The sequence below is a fragment of the Heloderma suspectum genome, chromosome 12 (assembly GCF_057233095.1).
Source record: "Heloderma suspectum isolate Gila_16-S chromosome 12, 16-S_ref, whole genome shotgun sequence".
In the NCBI taxonomy this organism is placed as follows: Eukaryota; Metazoa; Chordata; class Lepidosauria; order Squamata; family Helodermatidae; genus Heloderma; species Heloderma suspectum.
In genome coordinates, this window is record NC_139469.1 from 37,580,202 (window position 1) to 37,601,972 (window position 21,771).

Here is a 21,771-nt window from a genome sequence, read left to right on the forward strand (position 1 = left end):
AGGACACGGAATCATGGGCTCAAGTGACAGGAAGCCAGATTCCGGCTGAACATCAGGAAAAACCTCCTGACTGTTAGAGCAATACGACAATGGAACCGATTACCTAGGGAGGTGGTGGGCTCTCCCCCACTGGAGGCATTCAAGACGAGGCTGGACAGCCATCTGTCAGGGATGCCCTGACCTGGATTCCTGCATTGAGCAGGGGGTTGGAGTCGATGGCCTTGTAGGCCCCTTCCAACCCTACTACTCTATGATTCTGTGAGACAATCAGTATCCTCCAAGGATGCCTGTAGCTGAGTTGCCACCACCCTCTTGAGCACCTTGCCTGAAAAGGGGTATTCGCCACTGGTTCACTAGCTATGGATCCACGGAGAGTTTTTTTCAGGAGTGGTCATACCACCGCTTCCTTAAGGGCAGCAGGGACCACCCCCTCACGCAGTAATGCATTTACCACCCTCTGGACCCAAGCTGGCCCACTCACTGCGGCCTCAGTATGAATATTGAAGTCACTCAGGAGAATCAACCTCTGTTTCTCCAACACTACACTTGAGACAACTTCAGCCAGCTCAGTCAGGGATGCTGTTAGGCAGCAGGATGGACGGTACACCAACAGCAGGCCCAGTCTGTCTCTTTGGCCCAGGCAGAGGTCCAAGCCCTCATAGCTGGTGCTGTACTGAGCACCCAGATGGGCAAAGCTGTGCAAGGTCAGCGCCACCGTGTTCTCCCACTCAGGTCTCAATACGTGCCAGGTTGGCATTCGTACTGATAATAATTCGTACTGATTATTAAATCATGGATGGTATCAATCTTTTTAGGGACTGACCTGGCACTAATAACAGCACTGCTAGCCCAGGAGGTACAGTAGTTGAGCAACTAGGTATCTCAGTGTTAGAGGAAGGATTCAAAGGGGAATGTCCTAAAACCATCTACTTCACCTCTTCCTCTAATGATGCACCCTCATGTCATACCTCCTCCTTCCCATAACTGTCATTGTCGGGGTTCTCTCCATACCTCCCCTCTGTACCTCTCCCCCAGCACCTCTCAGCTGCATTATACACTCACAGTCTCATAAAATTCACTCACTCCTAATATAAGGAATGACCTAAACACACACACACCCTATCTCAGTAATAGGAGACCCCCCGCCCGACTCTCGGTAGCAACCACCTGCAGGCGTCACTATCAACGGCACAAAATTACTCATCCATTTGAGCAGCTGGTCAGCAGGCCTCCAACCAGGCTTTCAGACTAATCAAAAACAGTCCTCAACTGCCACCCAGGTCTCACCAGGGAGCTCCCCACTGACCACCTTTTACTGCTCCAGGCTCGCACCTAAGAGTATGTATTATTCATTTATTGCATTTCTGCAATAACTGAAGCTTGCTGAAGCTCTCTGGGCAGTTTACAAAGATTAAAAAACATAATGTACAAAGTTTAAAAACCATTTGCGTAAAACACAAACAGCATACACGGAGAAACATCTAAAAACGATTTTAAGCAGTCAACCATAACTATAAAACAGATCCAGGGCCAATTAAAAACTCACGCTGCCAAATGCCTGAGAAAAGAGATAGGTCTTAACCTCGTGCCAAAAAGATATTGGCATCAGGTGGCCTCATCAGGGAGATTATTCCACAGTTGAGAGGCCATCAATGACAAGGCCCTGTCCCTCGTTGCCACCACCTGGAGGAGGACCTTAGATGTTGTATGTAGAATATGGATAAGGTCATGTATTTAAAGGAATTCCCTGCTCTTCAGCCCAAAAGTAATTCAGAGGGACTACAAACATCCATAAGATTAATCAGTACTTAGTTTAATTTAGTATAAAACTAAACAGTAAAAATGGCCTATTTGAAGATGATGACACTGCCTCTCCTGCTCACAGGGCAGTTGGAATTAGAATGGTCTCTGTGAGGCGAGGAGTGGTCCAGCACTGGCTTGGGGATGGAGAAGCAGCAGGCAGGGAAAGGCAGTGATGGCGGTAAAACTCTTACATTTAGGTACAAAACAATAAAAGCGCAAGTATAGAATGGGTAAAACCTGGCTTGGCAGCAGTACATGCGAAAAGCTTCTGGATTCAGTTTGTGGATCATAAGCTGAATATGAGTCAGCAATGCAATGTGGCTGCTAAAAATGCAGTGTGATCTTGGGCTGCATTAACAGAAGTGGAGTGTCCAGGTCATGGAAAGTAATAGGTCTGTGTTAAGCTGTACTTGGAGTACTGTGTCCAGTTCTGGACACATTTTAAGAAGGAGATTGGCAAACTGGAGCACATCCAGAGAAGAGCAACCAAGATAGCGAGGGGTCTCCAAGCCAAGGCCTATGAGGAAAGATTGAAACAGCCTGGAGTTTAGCGTGGAGAAGATTCAGGTTGTTTATTTTGGTCATAGACCAGCACATGTAAAATATGAAGTACTAAAAATACAGTATACAAGGAATCGAGCCCAAATAACCACAAAACAGTATAATAAGAACATACAAATCCCAACATAAAATAACCTTGCTAATATGTTAAAATAATATTTTATCATCATCCTCTGACAAGCGATAGCAGCTGTACAGAAACTAGCCACATTTGCTGTGACCTGGGGATTCTTCTGATCAGACAATAGCTATGATAGATAAAAGACATCAGATCTACCAGGAATCTTTGGTAAAATTGGGATGATAAGTGAATCGAAGATCATGATAAAAGGAGCAATAGAATAAAACATGTCCAGCTGTCTCTACTTCCCCCACCTCACAAGGGCATAAATGCTTTTGATGAGAAACCCTCCTGAATCCTCCTTCCAAAAGTACAGATGGCAGAACTTTAATCCTAGCTAATGTAAATGCTTTTCTAAATTTGTGAATAGTCAAATTTGTGAAAGAATTTGCCCTCCCATTGTCCCTGAAGGGTGTAACATGGCCAAACTTAAATGATTTTGCAGCACAATCTCCCCTATTCACGTCTGGATAGTGGCTTTAGCTTTTGTATATCCAGGAACTGAAAGAACACCGGGAGAAAATCCCAAATTCTGTAACTTCTCATTCACTGTTTTTTTCCATTTTGTCTGAAAAACATCACTTGGTGTTAGTGGGGCCAATCACACAGGAAAGAAAATCAACTTCAGCCACAAATTTATCTTGGGTACCCATGCATGGCCCTATACAAAAATTTGCCCCAGTTTTAATTGTAAGATTACATTGGGCACACAGCTTGGGGCTCCAAATAGGGCTCTCAAAATTTTAGTTTGTATGACTTCAAATGGGACATGGTTGCCATAACCACAGATCTGTGAACTGTACAGAACTGTGAACTGCCACCTTAGCTGTAAATACCTGCATGGCTGAAGAGATATGTTGGCCCCCTTTGGTCTAAAACCAAACCAAGGAGTGCCTGTACACTCCCGAGCATTCGCAATGACATTGTTTATTTGTGTTCCTGGAGAAGATCAAGAGGAGACATGGTAGCCGCCTTCAAATATCTGAAGGGCTGTCATGCAGAAGAAGGAGCAAACTTCCTCTGTTGCTCCAGAGAGCAGGACTGGAACCAACAGGTGGAAATTGCAGGGAAGCAGATTTTGGCAAAACGTCAGGAGAAACTTCCTAACAGTGGGGGCTGCTTGGCTGTGGGATAGACTGACTACCTTGGGAGGTGGTGGGTTTTTCTTCGCTGGAGGTATTTAAACAGAGGCTGGATGGCCACTGGTCAGAGTTGCTGTAGCTTCATTGCAGAGCCTGCACTGAGCGGAGGATTGAACAAGAAGATGTCCAGCATCCCTTCCAGCTCTGATTCTATGATTTTCTAACATGGGAGTGTGGGGGCTTGAGAAAAGGTGGACTGGGGCAAGATGAGTCAACCAAAGTAGAAATCCAGCCAATTTCTGCCATGGGGGCTGACCCCAAATTGGCAGTTCTGTATGGGTGCTGGCAAGATTTTTTCTGGGTTCAACAGAATTCTTGCCTGTTTTGTCTAGTAGAGCTGGCATGAGAGGACGGGGCCCTGCTGCGGAGCAGAGGATATGGGCCACCGCCTACTCAGCTGTTAGCCCCTGTCCTCTCTGGCTGCTAGCAGTTCCAAATGCTGCTGCTCCTCTTATTGACCGTCCGTCACCAACGGCGTTGCCCTTTGCTTGATTGGGAAGCCCACCATTCTGCAGGTTGACCCCTGGCTTGGTGGTGATTATGGGTTGATGGAAATAACATGAGGTGATGTTTTCTTTTCAGGCACCAGTTTGTAGAAAATAACTTAATACTGAAAATGGGGCCAGTAGACAAGAGGAAGGTAAGTTGCTGTTGTCTGTAAATGTTATTTTGGTGTGGTTCAAGGGAGGTCGACCTATCTCTTGCTATTTCTATAGCATTCGTACAACTTGGTGCTTGGATACATGAAATAATAAAAACAAAACTATATTTTAAAGCTTTGTTAAAAGAGAAAGGGGAAGGAAAGGGGAAGAAATATCTTAAGAGAACAAAATGTGGATTCTCTTAATGGGAAATGTTTAAAAGTGGGGGATCCACTTTTGTTTCTCTTGGAGCGCAGCTCTCCAAACTCGTCTAGCTGAGGCGTCATGGGGGGGAGGGACGGAGGCTGGAGAGGCCTCAGGATGCGGCATCAGCTGGCAACTCCAGTCCCCTCCTCTCCCCACCAATGTGAATGCCCTCTTTACCTTCCCTGCGACCTTGGAGAGGCAGCTGGTTCCTTCCGTGCTGGCTGCCACGGAGAGGGAGTTCGGATTCCTGGATCTATGATCGGAGCGGCGTCTCCAACCTTGGATCCAGGAATCCAGAATATCCTATGGCCCCCCTGACGTTGTCTAGGGGCCTCAAGTGAGTTCCACAGTGCCTATTGGTGGGGCTGAGAGACCCCCCCCCCCAATACACACAGGTGCTGGAGAGCAAATAGCGATCATCTCTTCCATTTAGACCTTGCATAACCTCAATACAAACAAGACTCTCAAATTCTGATTATTCCTGGTCAGGTGTTTTGTTTACTGGCGATGCTGCCTCATTGTAAGTAGCAGCCAGCCAGTTCTTGAATTCATTTGTGTTTTGCATTGCAGTACAGCACATGACTACTGTCCCTTGCACCACTTGGTTGTTTGGCCTCACTTTGCATTGTCTTAGATTTTTGTCCTCCTCTATTTGGGGAGCATGCACCCCAGTGACCACTTCGTGCATGTGAATTGAGGCGTGCTTTGGCTATGCAAGCTTCTCTCACAGTACATGTATGAGTCTCTTTAGGGCCTCATAGCAGTTTGCTACCACAGACAATTGCAGTGGAGCCTTAAATTTTACTCCGCTGCTCTACAGGCAGCAAGTCCAGTGGCCACACAGGGTTAGGCATTCTGGGACTGTAGGTTGCATAGAGAAGGATACAAACTGGTCAGGCTAAAATTAATATTCTGAAACATCTGAAGCCAAGAACCTTCAGTGGGGTGCACATGAGCTCTGAAGATTTTCTCCCCTGCTTTAGTCAGCTATAGAACGGTTGGCTTGGGAAACCATTCCGAGGTAAGGACCCCCCCCCCCCAAGTGTTGGTTCCCCGCTTGTTCTCCCCTAGTGATGAAAGCAGCGGGATCACTTCCTTCCTCAAAATCATCCCTCACGGGATTTTGTGATCCCTTGGTCTCCTGAGCCAGAATGTTGAGCCCCCAAGTGATGTTGCGGGATATTGCTAGAAACGGCTCTGGATGTGGCTTCCTTCTCCACAGGGGCTGTTTGCTCGCCGGCGCCAGTTGTTGCTCACCGAAGGGCCACACCTGTACTACGTGGACCCTGTCAACAAGGTCCTAAAAGGGGAGATTCCATGGTCACTGGAACTCCGGCCAGAAGCCAAGAACTTCAAGACCTTTTTTGTTCACACAGTAAGTGACCCCTCAAAGCCAGCTTACCTAAAGTTCTGGCATGACTGCTAGCCCAGTACAGTGATGCTCTTGAAGATGTGGTATTAGTGGGGCCTGTACGAGGTGTCAGCACTCACTAAGAGGAGCCAGAGCCAAGCAAAATCCGAGTGCTTTTAACTTGGCCGTGGGTCCAAAGTGGACCCAGAAACCTCCACAGTAGTAGCTGTGCAGTGACCCTGCTGGTGGCTGAGGCTGGCTGTTGTGCCTTCTCTGACCAGAGCTGGCTCATGCAGCTACATCTGTAGTGTATTATCTACAGAGCAAATGGCACTGTTAAAATTTACCTTGGGACACTTTTCATGTACAAGGTGCCATATAGTCCTCATCCTCAAAGGAGGGAGGTGATGAGCTAAGGCTTTATCAGAGTCTGCCAGGCTGCAGCCTAGCATTGTTTTCTGGCTGTTGTTAATGCAGTTGTGTTCTTAGTAGCAGTGTATTCATGGGCTGCTGGACTGAATGGGCACTAAAACGTTCTTTGCTTGCAGCCTAACAGGACATACTACCTGATGGACCCGAGTGGGAATGCTCATAAATGGTGCAAAAAGATACAAGAGGTTTGGCGACACAGATACCACCAGAATGCTGCGAAATGAGGCTGCCCCTAAATGCCCCGTCTCACTCCTTGCTGCTAGAGCGCCACGTGCTCCCAGCCAGAGGACTCTTCCTAGTCCAGCTAAACATCCATCTCCAGGGCCAAAACTAGTTCCTTTTCTAAGGAAATGCCCAACCAATGGAATTCAGGGTCGCTTTGCTTGCTTTTGTGCTTCTGTTGAGGCTTCCACACACACATGCACATCTTCTCTGCTGCCGTGAGCGTCTCCCTTGGCTTCTGCTGCAAACTCGTGGACTTTGCATTGCTGGCTTTGCTGTAGATCAGTTAAGCAAAGCCAGTCCAGTCCACTTGCACAGCCCAGATCATGTGGGGGCTGGATTATTACTGTGACTTCCCAATTTATCATGCAACTGTTTTGTCAGGGAGCTTTGGAGGTTTTCACGTGAGGTCGCCATTGTTGCTGCTGCCAGCGCTTTCCTTCCTTCCTTCCTTCCTTCCTTCCTTCCTTCCTTCCTTCCTTCTAGTTGGTTCGTTGATATCCAGCACGTGTAATTGCTGTGGGCATATGCCCTTACAAAACTCTCCAGGTCATGTCCAGTTGCAGGATTCTCCGTGGATGGTACTTTCTTTTAATCGCATGTCTTGCAGATGCACTCCGGCACAGTGGTAAGAGAGGGAAATGTTGAACATGGCACTTGAAATCCCGGCCATTCTAGTTTCATAAAATTTTAAACATGGAATTTTAATTTGATACATGTTTAACTAAGGAGCATTAAAGTTACCAGCATGCTTTTAACTAAGACTAACTAAGAGGTTAACTATAGTTAGTACAAAATTATATTGATGTAATAGACTCTTCATCTTTTCAGAAGAGGGGAGCGAGCGGATTTCTTTCCAGGGTATGGCGTGGGCAGAGCATTGCAGGGGGGTGGCCTGTTTGTGGGGAGAGAAGGCCAAGTGAGGGAAATGCTGTTGTACAACTGATGACTTGATTTGTTGTCTCTTTGTATAATGAGGTGTACAAATATTCCTGTATTGTTCATTGGCCAAGCGTCGTACCTTTTAGCAACTTTGAAAATATTTTTCATGATTTAATTATATTTAAGACCCTCCACTAATCAGACTAATTGTTGTGTTCATGTAAAAATGTTGATACAAAGGAGGGGGAAAATGTATGGTACTTAAGTCATATCTATCAAATGTTTCATATCGCTCTTTTGTCTTTTTCCAATTAAATTGTCATGGTCAAACTCTTGTAATATAGCAAAGATCCTGCTTTCTCAATGTAAGTACCCCTTTCCCATTGTATGTACTGATTTCTGGGTAACTGAAGCTTTTGGAGGGGCGGGTTCTTTTCTGGACACTAATGGTACTACTTCTATTCACTTCTCATTTGTACCATGAGAGAATAATGCTTTGTACCAGAGTTCTGAGCAAGTGATCTTATCTGTTGATCAGCCAGAATATTCTTCACACAACAGGGATGGGGTTTTTACAGTGCCCTCAAGGAAGCCAGAGGTAGACTTGCAAGAACAGTGTCTGATGGGAAGTCATGAGATCTTGGCTAGTAAAGAGTTGAATATTAGTATATTAGCTACAAGGCTACTAGTATATCTCCTGCAGCTGATCATGCTGATCTCTCAGGTTCAGGGGTAGAAAAAGTGCAGACTCCAGCCTCTGTCAGACACCCCAGACTTCCTGCATTTGCTGCCGGAGAAAAAAATCAGCAACAGCGCTCAGAAAAAGAACACAGTCTAGGAATGGGGTCTATGGTTCCTATAAGAGAAATCTTATTCCTAAAGTTTCCTAGTAAGCAGTACTTGAAGGCTTCGGGTCCACTTCCTAGGATGGTCTAGCAGTGGAGTGTCTATGGTAGGAACCATAGAGCCTGTTCACAGGGTGTTTTTTCCTGCCTAAAAGATTATAGGGAATGATAGGGAAGGCAGTGGTCAGGTTGGGGTGGAAACAGGCTGTAGCCTCCTCCCTCCCCCAGCAAGCAGCGTGGGGGCATGCCCCTCAGGCTCGAAATGTTTTTGTGCCCCTGCTCAAGTTCAGTCTGCAAGCAGAACCATTTTACCTGCAAAGATTTTGATGTGTGTGTGTGTGTGTGCATGCACGCGTGCACGCTTGGGTGTTCACCCTGCCCAAAGCCTCCATGTGAGCCACTACCATAGCTGCTGATGTGGGTGTCATAGCTGGGACATAATGAACCATAGGGCAGGTAGTGCTGCTGCATTTCTAAGAGACCCCGCAAGGGACAGAGCTGCCTAAAAGTGTTTTTGACAGCAACAGAAACCCATTCGTTTCAGCTGTCCCTGCTGCTGGCTGCACTTCTCTCTCCTGTTAAAATGGAATCCAGTAAGATGAGAGCCCCTGCTCTGGGTGGCATGTTGGGGAGCTCTCCTCTGGGAAAGGGCAAGTTCAAATCCAACCTCGCAAATGGATGGGGATCATTCCGCGCAATTCATCTCTCCAGTGACTGAAGTATTTGGTGCACAGAAGCAATCTGAGTCTGCCAAGCAACATGACTGCAAGGCCTTTGTGCAACACCCCCAACCTCTGATTCATGGCTGACTGGGGATTTGAACCAGCATTGTCTTTGTTCAATTCTCTAAACACACAGAACCAAGAATTTCTCTGGGTGATCTTGGGCCAGTCATACTTTCTTAGCCTAACCTACCTCACAGGGCTATTGTAAGGATAAAATGAGGGGGAGAACAATGCATGCCACTTTGAGCTCCTTGGAGGAAAGGCATGATATAAATGTAATAAATGCCCCAAGTTCCTCCATCTTCTGTATCAAGTGAAAGAACTGGTGAATGTTTGATAATATGTACATAATTAAGGAGCAAACTAACATGTAAGAAGCTTACTTCAGTTAATGTAAACTTGTTTCTAAAATCCATGAAGCTCAAAGTGCTTCATGGGAAGCTGTGGATCTTTCAGCTGTTCATTCTGATTGGAGAAATAATTGTGACCTATACAGTATTTTCAGGGAGGAATTTATGGGATAGAATGAGATGAATACTGTCTTGGGTTAGCTAATTGTCTACATTTATTATAAGCATTGTCCTATACATGGTACTCAGAATTAAATCACACTTAGTTCAGTACATTTTATTACATTTTTAAACAGCCCAATAATCAACATTCTCTGGGTGTTGTACAAATTAAAACAAAATAAAATACAAGACAATAAAGATAATGAAAAATACATGCAAACTTTAATATCCCTGCAAAAGAAGTTGTGTTTTGAGAGAGCAATCAAAATAGCACAAGAGATAACATATTCAAAGTTGCATTGTCCAGATGGATGCAAAACAGGAATTTTCAGCCTTGAGCCCCACATCCATGTCTGTGTGTGCAGACACACACACCGCAACAAGCCGGCTGTGCCGTGTCTCTGCTGCCACTAGCCACAGGGGAAGACTTTGCTGCTCATAAATAAGCAGGATTTGAAGACACATGAAAACACTCAGCAGTGGATGGGAGACAAGAGCTTTCCCTGCTAAGCCCCGAAAAGGCAGCCGTTTTCAAACTTAATTTTTATATCAGTTTTTCAGTACTGTGAACATGAGCTACACATGGCCTGAAAAAGATAAAACAACTGTAACCAATTCAGTTAGGATATAGAGAGTAGAGAACTGCAAGACCTTTAAGATGAAATTATTTTCTTTTAGTAGGTCAGAAAAATCTTATGATTTGGAGGGGCTTGCGGCTGGGATATAGGATCAACGTACCAGAAAAATGGATACTATATTGTGTACAACGTTTCAGGTTTTGCATGACTTTTAATAACCTTTATAGAGTGGGTATGCAATTACATACCATAACGGACACCATATGTCCATTAATAAGTGATCCCAAAGCCTCTGAAACCAAACCTTGATAGAAAAGTCCACTGAACTTTTTCACTGGCTTGCAATTGTTGCTCTTGGTGCTGCTAAAGAATGTAAAATAAAGACTTTATGTAGAGTAGACTAAATCTTTTGGAAAGATATCCAGAATTGTAAGCATTGGAGTCTTGGTGATGTTTTGTTTGGTCGTATTGTTAATTTCTTTGAAGTCCATGTCTAAAATGTACCAGAGGACATGACTACTCCATGTAGACAAATGTATCAGTCCTATGACATCCCCTCCAACATAAGCTGAGGGGGTTCTGAACATCTTTTGTGCCTGCATAGAGGTTATGTGCCACCAAAAAAGTGCTTTGAAAGTCAGTTCCCTTGCCTTTATTGCCTTCATGAAGCCAGAAATAAAACTTTTGTCCCAAAGGAAATTGTCTATTGGCATTCCAAAATCCACCTCCCAGCATGCTTTTAATATTTCAGATGACCCCCATAAAATAATTCTGTCAACAATTTATATAACATGGATGCCATGCCTTTTAACTCTAGAGATTTGGAAGTTAAAAGACATTCAAAATGGTCTTCAAAAGTTTGATGAAACATAAAGGGTGTTAAAGGTGATGCTGCAGGAGCTAATATTTTTGTCCATCGTTTCCATACTGCAAATGCTGCACTGGTGAAAGGATTTCTTTAAGATGTTTTCATGCAGATGGATTTACCATGATCTCATTAATAGGAAAACCTCACACCTCTGTATATTTCCATCTCTATCCAGTTAAAATCTCCCTAATTAAGAAATTTATATAATTTGTGTAACTGAAATGCTTCATAATAGAATTTTAAATTGGAACCCCTAGTCCCCCCTTTATTTCTATAAATCATTTAAAAAATCACATCTGGGTCTTTTGTTCTGTATAAAATCACTGATGACAAAAGCAGCCTTTTCCAGTGCTCAGCAGGGGAAAGCTCTTATCTTTGATCAACTGCTGAATGGAAATAAGAACATTTCCCTGTGGGGGGAGGGGGATGGAGCAGAGCCAGAGGAAGAAGCTGCCTGTTGGAGCATTGGGCTGTGAGCCAAAGCAGATGAGGTGCCACTGGCTTTGCAGGCCATGCCAGGAGCGGCCCAAGCGCCACATGCAGCTGTGGGTTATGCCCCCTTGCTGTTACTGAAAATAGCTGAAGCACAGCTGGATATTGGAATATCTGTTTCTATGGGGTCAAATACCCTTCTTGGGGGGTGAAATAGCTTTCCAAACCCTCAGAATATTCATACATTTAATAGGGCCATTTGTGTATTATCAGCAACAAACATAACCTCTAATATTTCTAAAGCTAATCATGTAAACGTTATTTGTGATATCAGCCTCGACAGTCATCGCTGTAAACGTCTGCCATAAGGTCAGGTCCAGCCTGATACTTTGCTTGGGTGCAAGACATACCTCTAATAGCCAATGTGGGTTGAAATGCAGGGATGGTGTAAAAGCTGGAACAGAAAAGGCTGTAACAGCCCCTTTATATTAAAAAAAAGAAAAGAAAGAATGCCAGAAATAGTGGCACGTGTTAGAAAAACTTGAGAACAATATTTTACGACTAAAATCCTTGCAATATTATATTATTAACCACATAATGCCCAGAAAACATCTGGAACAGAATGGCCCAGAGCAGCCACTTCTGAATGTGCGAAATCAACCAAACTCGCTAGTCAAGCATAATAACATGGCAGGGATGCAATAAGCCACAAAACACCCACAGAAACCAAACTCTCCGGGCCACAGTCCATATTGAAGAGAAATGGCCCAGAAAGGCAACTTCTGAGTGAGCCAAATCAAGCAGATTTCACTAGCAGCTCCAGGCCATAGTTTATACTGCACAAAATAAGCAGGAACGGCAACTTCCAAGTGAGCCAAATCAACCAAATTCACCAGTCACTCACACCAGACTAGATGGGGTTGATATAATAAGCCACGAAAGATCCACAGAAACCACATTTCAATAGTGGTTGCAGACCATAGTCCATATTGTGCAAAACAGGCTGGAATGGCAAATTTCAAGTGAGCAAAAACAAATTTGCAAATGTGGAGTATGGCTTGGAACAGCTATTGAAACATGGTTTCCATGGAAGTGTCGTAGCTTATTACATCAGCCACTAGCAAACTAGCTAAAAGTGGGCTAGATGAAGCAACTATCAGGCGGATCCACAGGTGGCTACAGAATCAGACTCGAGAGTGCTTATCAATGGGATGGAGAGGTAACGAGTGGGGAGCACAGGGCTCAGTCCTGGGCCCAGTGCTCTGCAACATTTTTATTAATGACTTGGAGGAGGAGGTGCAGGAGGTGCTGATCAAATTTGCACATGACAAAAAATTGGGAAGAATAGCTAATACCCTGGAAGACAGAAACAGAATTCAAAGTGACCTTGATAAGCTGGAGCGCTGGGCAGAAAACAACAGTGAAATTTAATAAGAATCAATGCCAAGTTCTGCACCTTGGAAAAAGAAACTGAATGCTCAGTTACAAGATGGGGATACATGGCTGAACAACATTACAAGCGAGAAGGATCTTGGAATTGTTGATCACAAGCTGAATATGAGCCAACAATGGGATGTGGCTGCAAAAAAGGCCAATGCTATTTTGGGCTGCATTCATAGAAGCACAGCTTCCAAAACCTGGGAAGTACTAGTTCCCCTCTACTCAGCACTGGCTAGGCCTCATCTGGAGTCCTGTGTCCAGTTCTGGGCACCACACTTGAAGAAGGATGCAGACAAACTGGAGAGGGTTCAGAGGAGGGCAACAAAGATGATCAGGGGACTGGAAACAAAGCCCTATGAAGAGAGACGGAAAGCACTGGGCATGTTTAGCCTTGAGAAGAGACGACTGAGGGGAGAGAGGATAGCGCTCTTCCCTTCAAGTGCTTCAAAGGCTGTCCCAGAGAGGAAGGCCAGGATCTCTCCTCGATCATCCCGGAGTGCAGGACATGGAATAATGGGCTCCAGTGACAGGAAGCCAGATTCCGGCTGAACATCAGGAAAAACTTCCCGACTGTCAGAGCACTATGACAATGGAACCCATTCCCAGGGAGGCGGTGGGCTCTCCCACACTGGAGGCGTTCAAGACGAGGCTGGACAGCCACCTGTCAGGGATGCCCTGACTTGGATTCCTGCACTGAGCAGGGGGGTGGACTCGATGGCCTTGTAGGCCCCCCCCAACCCTACGATTCTCTGGTTCTACGAGTGTAAGTCATGTGCGACTGGCAAATTCGGTTGACTTGGCTCACTTGGAAGCTGCTGTTCCGGCTTGTTTCAGACCTAAAATATTGCTCTCAAGTCTTTCAACCACATGCCACTATTTTTGGCATGGCTTTTTAAAAAAATAACGGGGCTGCTCCGTTCCGGCGACTGAAACACGTGTCTATACTCCGAGTTACCTTTTGACGGCGCGCGACACGCAGACGCGCCCCCTTTGAGCTGCTGCGCTGTGGGCCGCGCGCGGGACGCCGCGCGCTGTCCGAGCCGCCGCAGCCGCTGAGATCCGGCGACGGACTCTGCGCTGCGGAGAGCGGAAGGCCGCCGCCTCCCGGGGGCGCCTCGGGGCACCGGCCGTCTGACCCCGGGCCGCGCGGGGAAGGTCCGCCCGCCACAGGCCGGCGCCCTCCCGCGGCCCGGCTCTCGCCCGACGCCGCTCCCGCCGGCGGCCCCCAGGCCGGCGCGCGCTGCGCGACGCTGCCGCGCGAGAGGGGCGCGAGGCCGGCGCGGCCCGCCGCCCAGCCCGGCCGGCGCATGCGCTCTCGCGGCGAGGGCCGGAGGGGGCGCCTTTCGCGACGGACCTTCCGGCGCGCAGCCAGGATGGCGGCGGAGAGCTCCCGCGAGCTGCCGGCGGCCGGGCCCGGGCTGGGCGGGCCTCTCGCCGCCGCCTGCCGCCGCTGCAGCAGCAGCAGCGCCTCGTCGTCGTCGTCGTCGTCGTGGTGCGCGGGGGCGCTGCTGGCCCGCCCGGCCCCGGGCGGCGTCCCCGGGAAATGGGTCCGGCTCAACGTGGGCGGCACCTGCTTCCTCACCACCCGGCAGACGCTCTGCAGGGACCCCCGAAGCTTCCTCTTCCGCCTCTGCCAGGCCGACCCGGACCTCGACTCCGACAAGGTGGGCGCGCGCCCCCGCCTCGAGCGGCCCCTCCGCGCGCAGGGCGGCGCGCGGCCGCTTCCGGCCCGCCCCGCTCGCCGCCCTTCCGCGGCTGTTGCTCGCAGGCTCCGGCCGAGATGGAGGCGGGCGCGGCGCGGCGCGGGAAAGCCGGAGCGGCCGGCCGGCTGGCGAGCCAGAGGTCGGGGCGCTTGGGGCTCCTGATCGCCGCTGGCAGCGCTGCAGGGCCGTTCAGCCTCTCGGCTCGCACAGCCGGTGAACGGGAGGGGGAGATGCGTGGCAGGCCAGCCGGCCTCCGCGGCAGGTCCGCCGCTCCAGGGAATTCAGCCCACGCTTCCGGTTGCGTGTCCTGACACCGCAAGCTGTTTGGCTGTTGTTTGCTGGAGTACTTGCCACAACTGCGGTCTCTCTCTGGCTGTGTGCTCGTCAGTTTGTAAAGGTGAAATCCACTTTCTTTAGAATGCAACTGCCACAGTAGACTTTGATAGTGGAATTCCCTTCGCAGGAAGTTACGGATTGCCTGTGGGTTCCTTAGAATCATAGAGCTGGAAGGGGCCATTTAAACCATCAAACCCAACCCACTGCTCCATCTAGGAATCCAGTGTAAAGTATTCCTGACAAATGGCAGTCCATCTGTTTGAAGACCTCCAGTGACAGAGAGCCCACCACCTCCCTAGGATGTTCATCAGGAATGAACATTTTTCCTGATGTTCATCCAAAATCTGCCTTCCTATAATTTAAACCCATTATTTCATGTCCTACAGTCTTGGATGATAGAGAACAAGCTGCACTCCTTTCCGATATGACAACCCTTTAGGTACTTGGAAAGTGCTATTCTATCTCCTCGCTGTCAGGAGCGCCCTAGCTGCCTCTTACAGTCTACTCCAATAGCCAGTCAAGACACAGACAAAAAGGATTCTTTTCAAGGCTTTATTCCTTTTACAACTTAATCACTCTTTCAGATGCTAATCATCAGCAACTAAGCAAGGAACAGCACTGGGGAAAGATAGCAGAGTAGCTTATGCTCCAGGTTAGACAGTTGGTCCCCGTTTGAAGGAGAATCACGGGAAGACCCTGAACTTATGGGCTAGGGAGAGATCCTCCCTCTTTCCCTTGGGTCCTTGGGACGTGACCGTTGCTTGCGTGCCAGACGAGCGCTACGCCTCCTTTCCATGCCCTTCATCTGTCATCGCTCTCTGCGCCGGCACCAAGCATCCAGCAAGCCCCCCTCCAGCAGTCTCTCGCTGCCAGGGACACTATCTATCCCAGGAATGCTGGCAGGAGGAATCTCTGCCAGCTGCTGTGCCTATGAGAGATAAGCGCGCTCCTCTCCCACAGATTGCTGTTCCTCCTCAGAATCAGAACTGCCCTGGGGTTCTATCGGCTCAGTTTCCACCCTGACACTCTCAGTCTTATCTTCACAAGGTTAAACATACCCAGTCCCTTTAATCTTTCCTTGTAGGACTTAATTTCTTGTCCCCTGATCATCTTTGTTGCACTTCTCTGAACTCATTCCAATTTATCTGAATCCTTCTTAAAGGAACTGGACATGGTATTTGAGAGGAGGTCTGGCCAACACAGAGTAGAGTAGAACTATTACTTCCCATGATTTTGAAACTATACTTTTATCGATGCAACCAAAAATTGTATTTGGCTTTTTGCAGCCACATCACAATGCTGACTCATATTCAGGTTGTGATCGCCTACAACTCCAAGATCCTTTTCAAGCCAGGAATCCCCCATTTTATACTTGTGCATTGATTTATTTTTCTTAAATGAAGAGCTTTGTACTTACCTCTGTTGAATTTCATTCTGTTTTCTGCCCTTTATTGATTGATTGATTGATTGATTGCATTTATATCCCACCTTTTTTCCTCTAGCAAGGAACCCAAGGCGGCTTACATTATCCTCCTCTTCTCCATTTTATCCTCACAACAACAACTCTGTGAGGTAGGTTGGGCTGAGAGTCTGTGACTGGCCCAAAGTCACCCAGTGAGCTTCCATGGCTGAGTGGAGACTAGAACCCAGATCTCCAGCTCCCAGTCCAACACTCTAGCCACTACACCATTTTGAATTTTGTTTCTGTCTGCTAAGGTATTAGCTATCCCACCCAATTTTGTGTCATCTGCAAAATTTATAAGCATTCTCCCATCCTCTTTCTCCAAACCATTAATAAAAATGTTGAAGAGTATAAAACCCAGGACTGAGCCTTGTGGCACTCCACTCAACACCTCCCTCCAGTTTGAGGAACCATTGATGAGCATGGAACGACCTGGAATCTTCCCAGGTACTGATGTCAGACAGACTGGCCTATAATTCCCCAGATCTTCCTTTTTGAAAATAGGGACAACATTTGCCCTCCTCCAGTCGTCTTCCAGTATTTCACCCAGTCTCCATGATTTCTCAAAAATAATAATCAGAAGTTCTGAAAATCCATCTGCTAGCTCCCTTAGGAGGCAATTCATCTGGACATAGGGATTTAAACTCATTAAGGGCCCAATCTTATGCATGTTTAGACAGAGAAAAGTCCTACAATTTCCAGCATTCCGCAGCCAGCCAGGCTGGCTGGAGAATGCTGGGAGCTGCAGGACTTTTTTCTGTCTAAACATGCATAGGATTGCGCCGTACAGGTGCTTGGATATTCCCTGACTGTCTCTTTGTCCTCCTCAAATGGCACTCCTAACCCTCAGCCTGTTCATCACATATGCCAGGTGGAACACATCTGTTTTTATTCCTTCATCCATTTCTTTTAACCAGATGCTTTCAACAGGACTACCATGTTCATTTTCTTCAATGCCTGTGCATGCGTGTACATTTCTAACATGTAGTGGAGCTCCTCCCCGCTTTCTATGGCTTCTGTTCTGTTTGAACAAGTTATATCCTTCAATTGTTATATTCCATTCATGGGAAGTATCTCACTAAGTCCTACTTGAATCAAGAATTCAAGCTTGTTCTGTTTGTTTTCCATACTCTGAGCATGAGTATAAACACACTGAAAGCCATGGACTTGATGTTCCATTACCTCCCTGCAATTTTATTAAAAGGTTTAGCTGACTGAAGCTAGTGTTTTGCACATATGGCTTTTCACACATATGCAGGCTCAGAGCCTCGATTCAGGAAACTTCTATAGCTGAGGAGTTTGGGCGGGACACCACCCCCCCGGTCCTAGTGCACATGCCACTAATGGGTTCCCACTTATTCCCTCAGTTCTTTCAACCACCATTGTGGTAACCTCCAGGCCTCTCAGTCCAGACCTCCAGGGTCTTCCAAGGCCACGATCCTTCATTGGACCCACTCCGATATTTTACCGATATTTTTTACTCCAACTGCAATTATTGATTCCTCCCAACTACAAAGGGGGGTCATGCATGCCCCCCCCATTGCACGCTGGACAAAATTAAGAGTCACTTCTGTAGCTCCTCCCATTTTTGCTCTGCCCCACCCACTGCTGGAATGTGGTGGGGGGAAATCCCTGGTCAGGTTTTGACTGAGGTAAGGTGGACGTCAACAGGAAAAAGTTTTCCCAAATTATTATAAATGTCAACAATTAATTGAGAAGCTGTCAACTTGTTTTCAGGGGTGCAATTATTTTTCTGCAAATCTAGTTTTTGGTAGCTTTAATTTGAGACCATTCCGAACTCGATTGGATTTAGGGGTCGAAACTGAGTGAACAAAAATTCATGCTCCAGATTAATAGATAAATTCCTCCTCCCTCCTCTTTTTATTGTTCATTGCTTGGATATTTTATTGGATGTAGAGCAGTATATAAATCTTATAAAAAACACACAACAAAAACCACAACATAATATCCAGGTCCATAATGAACTAAGCTATAAACTGCTTTGTTGTATCAAGGAACTTTTTTTTCTTATTGCTTTGTTTGTGATTTTAAGTTGACTATTTAGAACAGAACCATCACTTGTTGATGAAATCTGATTGTTCTCCTTTAAAGGAATTCTTACTAGGCTTCTCTTGCCCTATATTAATGACTTTGTTCTTTCACATTTATTAACATCGATAATCTTTTGTGGGGTTAGAAACTGGGTGAAGTTATAACTCTGTTTTACAGTTAGATCTCTGAATGGAAGCAACTGCTGCTGGTATTGCCCTCTCAGATGGTGGTGGTGATTGATTTCTTGCATGGGGGACTGCAGAAATCCAGTTATCTTTAGGGCGCCAGGCTGAGGAGTAGGTGGGTGTCTTTCCAAGGGACATCACATTGTTACATTGTTGTTTTTTTATACAGATTTTTGTTGCAATTCAGTAATATTAACAAAGCAAAATAAAACCAAACCAAAATAGAAACTAAAAACAAATTCCATCAGGATTCCATCTTCTTACCATGCAGTTATGTCTTAATGGGTGTACAGAGGTCACAAGTAATTTTTGTCAGTGCTACTAGATATTTTATCAGACGGACTCAGAATTATTCTTCATCTATTTTCTTCCTTCTAAAAGCCATAGGGTTCTATAGTGCGAGGGAATCAAATATCGATGTTCATTTCTGTTCGTATATGCAATAAAGTCAAAGCATATCACATGGAATGAATCGTGTTTGCTTTGACCCCAGCCACCTTCAACTTGTGCAGTATTTTTCCCATCATGGCAATTTGCCAGACCATGGCATACCAATAATCTAATCCCTGGAAGGTGAATCCCTCCCCAAACCTAGCTATCGTGGATCTGGCAGCTACAAGTAAATGAGTACCGCTAGACTTGGCATATGTGGGATATTTTGGTTTGTGATATGGCCAGTCTCTGCTGCCGTTTCTCGCCAGAATGGCTGGACTTCTGCACAGTCCCAACACCTGTGCCGGTACGCGCCTGACTCCGGGCACCCCGTCCAGCACTCTGAGGAGAAGTTGAGTGTGTCATAAGTGAGCGCTGCCTTGGAGTCAGGTACCGCCCATGGACTATTTCAGTGGCGTCTCTGTAGTTCGGGCTGACATTGATTTATACGGAGGCTCATCCCATAGCTGTTGCCAGTCATAGTCATCTACTTTAAAGTTCCAGTTTGTTTCCCACCAAGTTTTTTGTGGAATGGTTAAATCAAACGTGAAATGCAGGAACTGTTTGTATGTTACAGAAATAAATCCCCCGGTCTCTCCCAAGTTCCCTACCATTAATTTTTCAAACATAGGCTTCTAGCGGCCTCATTTTTCACCATAGGGGAACTCAAAAAGACCAGAGTTGGCAACTCAAAAGCCAGGGCAACGTTATGTTGCCCAGCTTTTCTTTTAAAGCCTCTGTTTTTGTTGGTTGACCCTCCTCATAAAATTGGTACAGCCGATGGAGCCCTCTTTCTTTCCATTCCGCCAAATTATGTGTCCTGGCCTTGTTACAGAAATTAGGGTGACTTTCCACTGGGAGAAGTGGTGACGTCCCCGGGGACAATTTTGCTGCCCACCTTATCCAGCTCTGGTAAGAAGTTTGTGTAAACCTATTTTCAACTAGGCTCCTAAGGTTAGTTTTATTTTTTAGCAATAGGTGATCGCTTAACGATATTCCCTTTATGTTTTCCATTGAAACCCATTGCTTTCCCTCATCTTTTAGAATTATGGGGGTTGCCTGCTGAAGTTGACAAGCATCATAATAGAGTTGCCAGTTGCCACTGTTACGTTGTTGATTTTATTGTTATAACTGACATATCAGTGCTCTGGGAGCCTGAAAGTTGAAGAGTGAAGTAAGCCAATTACAAATGTATCCCAAAAGGATCTCTCCAAACTGGGAGAATGGGCATCCAAATGGCAAATATGGTTCAGTGTAAGCAAGTGTAAAATGATCCGTGTTGGGGCAAAAAATCCCAACTTCAAGTATAACCTGATGGGATCTGAGGTAGCTGTGACTGACCAAGAAAGAGATTTTGGGGTTGTGGTTGACAGCTCGAGGAAAATGTCACCTGAATGTGCAGCCACTGTAAAAAAGGCAAACTCCATGTTAGGCATAATTAGAAAACAAATTGAGAATAGAATTGCCAATATCATACTGCCGCTATACAAATCTATGGTGCGACCACACTTGGGATACTGTGTACAGTTCTGGTCACCACACCTAAAAAAGGATATTGTAGAGCTGGAAAAAAGTGCAGAAAAGGGCAACTAAAAGGTTCAAGGGGCTGGAGCATCTCCCCTATGAGGGAAGGTTACAACAGCTGGGCTTTAGCTTGGAAAAAAAGGTGGGCAAGTGGAGACATGATAGAGGTGTACAAAATTATGCATGGTGTGGAGAATGTGGACAGGGATACTTTTTTCTTCCTTTCTCATAATACTAGAACCCGGGGTCATCCCATGAAGCTCATTGGTGGGAGAGTCAGGACAGATAAAAGGAAGCCCTTCTTCACACAGCACATAGTTAAACTATGGAATTTGCTACCACAGGATGTAGTGATGGTCACTGATTTGGATGGCTTTAAAAGGGGGTTAGACAAATTCCTGGAGAAGTCTATTAATGGCTACAGGCTTGATGGCTGAGTGCTACCTCCAGTACCAGAGGCAGTATGCCTATGAGGTATACCAGTTGCTGGGGAACATGGGTGGGAGGGTGCGGTTGCACTTGTGTTTGTGGGTTTCCTGTGGGCAGCTGGTTGGCCACTGTGAACAGAATGCTGAACTAGATCGACCCTTGGTCTGATCCAGCATGGCTCTTCTTATGTTCTTATGTACCTGTCTATTTTAAATTAGGATGAAACAGGTGCCTACTTAATAGATAGAGATCCAACCTACTTTGGACCGGTGTTGAACTATCTCCGACATGGGAAACTGGTTATCAATAAAGACCTCGCAGAGGAAGGTGTGTATTGCTGTTTAAGAAAACTGTTCTAATGTTTCTTTATAGCTCTATGCTCAGTATTCTAACTGCTGTGAAAAATCTGTTTGGGTGGAGGTTTTTAGTTTCCCATTTCTACCATCACCTCAGATGTAAAGCATGACAACCTGTTTGAGCTGGGCTAGGTCTTGGCATTGCTCTGTAACTTGTGATGGTCTTCAGATCTATATTTCCTAGACTTGAATGATTCTATAGAAACCAAGCCTGACAATTAAACTGCTTTAAGGTCACTTTTTTGGTGGTGTTGCATATGTTTGTTAGTGTATTCTCTCCTAGTCATAGAGTCATAGAATAATAGGGTTGGAAGGGGCCTACAAGGCCATTGAGTCCAACCCCCTGCTCAATGCAGGAATCCAAGTCAGATCCTGCGCACTTCCATGTTGGCCCAAGGGGCCCTTGTCTTTTGCTGATCACTTTCCATTTTGGGTCTGGAGCAGAGATTTTGCTTTGGCAACTGGACTAGTTCCAGGCCAGCTCTTCAGAAGGAAAGCAAGAGACAGAGGAGTAGTGGTAGTCTGTGGCT

The 21,771-nt window shown here is 46.2% G+C and overlaps 2 protein-coding genes across 2 annotated transcripts in view; both read left to right on the forward strand.

The window, feature by feature from the left end:
• PDPK1 (3-phosphoinositide dependent protein kinase 1) overlaps positions 1 to 10,713 on the forward strand; it is a 72,625-nt gene extending 61,912 nt beyond the window's left edge. Inside the window, exons 12-14 of the mRNA XM_084819157.1 lie at positions 4,210 to 4,267; positions 5,698 to 5,850; positions 6,375 to 10,713. Of these exons, the coding sequence (XP_084675283.1) occupies positions 4,210 to 4,267; positions 5,698 to 5,850; positions 6,375 to 6,482 (319 nt within the window). The 3' untranslated portion in view covers positions 6,483 to 10,713. The remainder of the gene's footprint in view (positions 1 to 4,209; positions 4,268 to 5,697; positions 5,851 to 6,374) is intronic.
• Positions 10,714 to 11,316: 603 nt separating this feature from the next.
• Positions 11,317 to 21,771, forward strand: part of LOC146336855 (BTB/POZ domain-containing protein KCTD5-like) — a 41,811-nt gene continuing 31,356 nt past the window's right edge. Inside the window, exons 1-3 of the mRNA XM_084817892.1 lie at positions 11,317 to 11,435; positions 13,742 to 14,426; positions 21,104 to 21,212. Of these exons, the coding sequence (XP_084674018.1) occupies positions 11,317 to 11,435; positions 13,742 to 14,426; positions 21,104 to 21,212 (913 nt within the window). The remainder of the gene's footprint in view (positions 11,436 to 13,741; positions 14,427 to 21,103; positions 21,213 to 21,771) is intronic.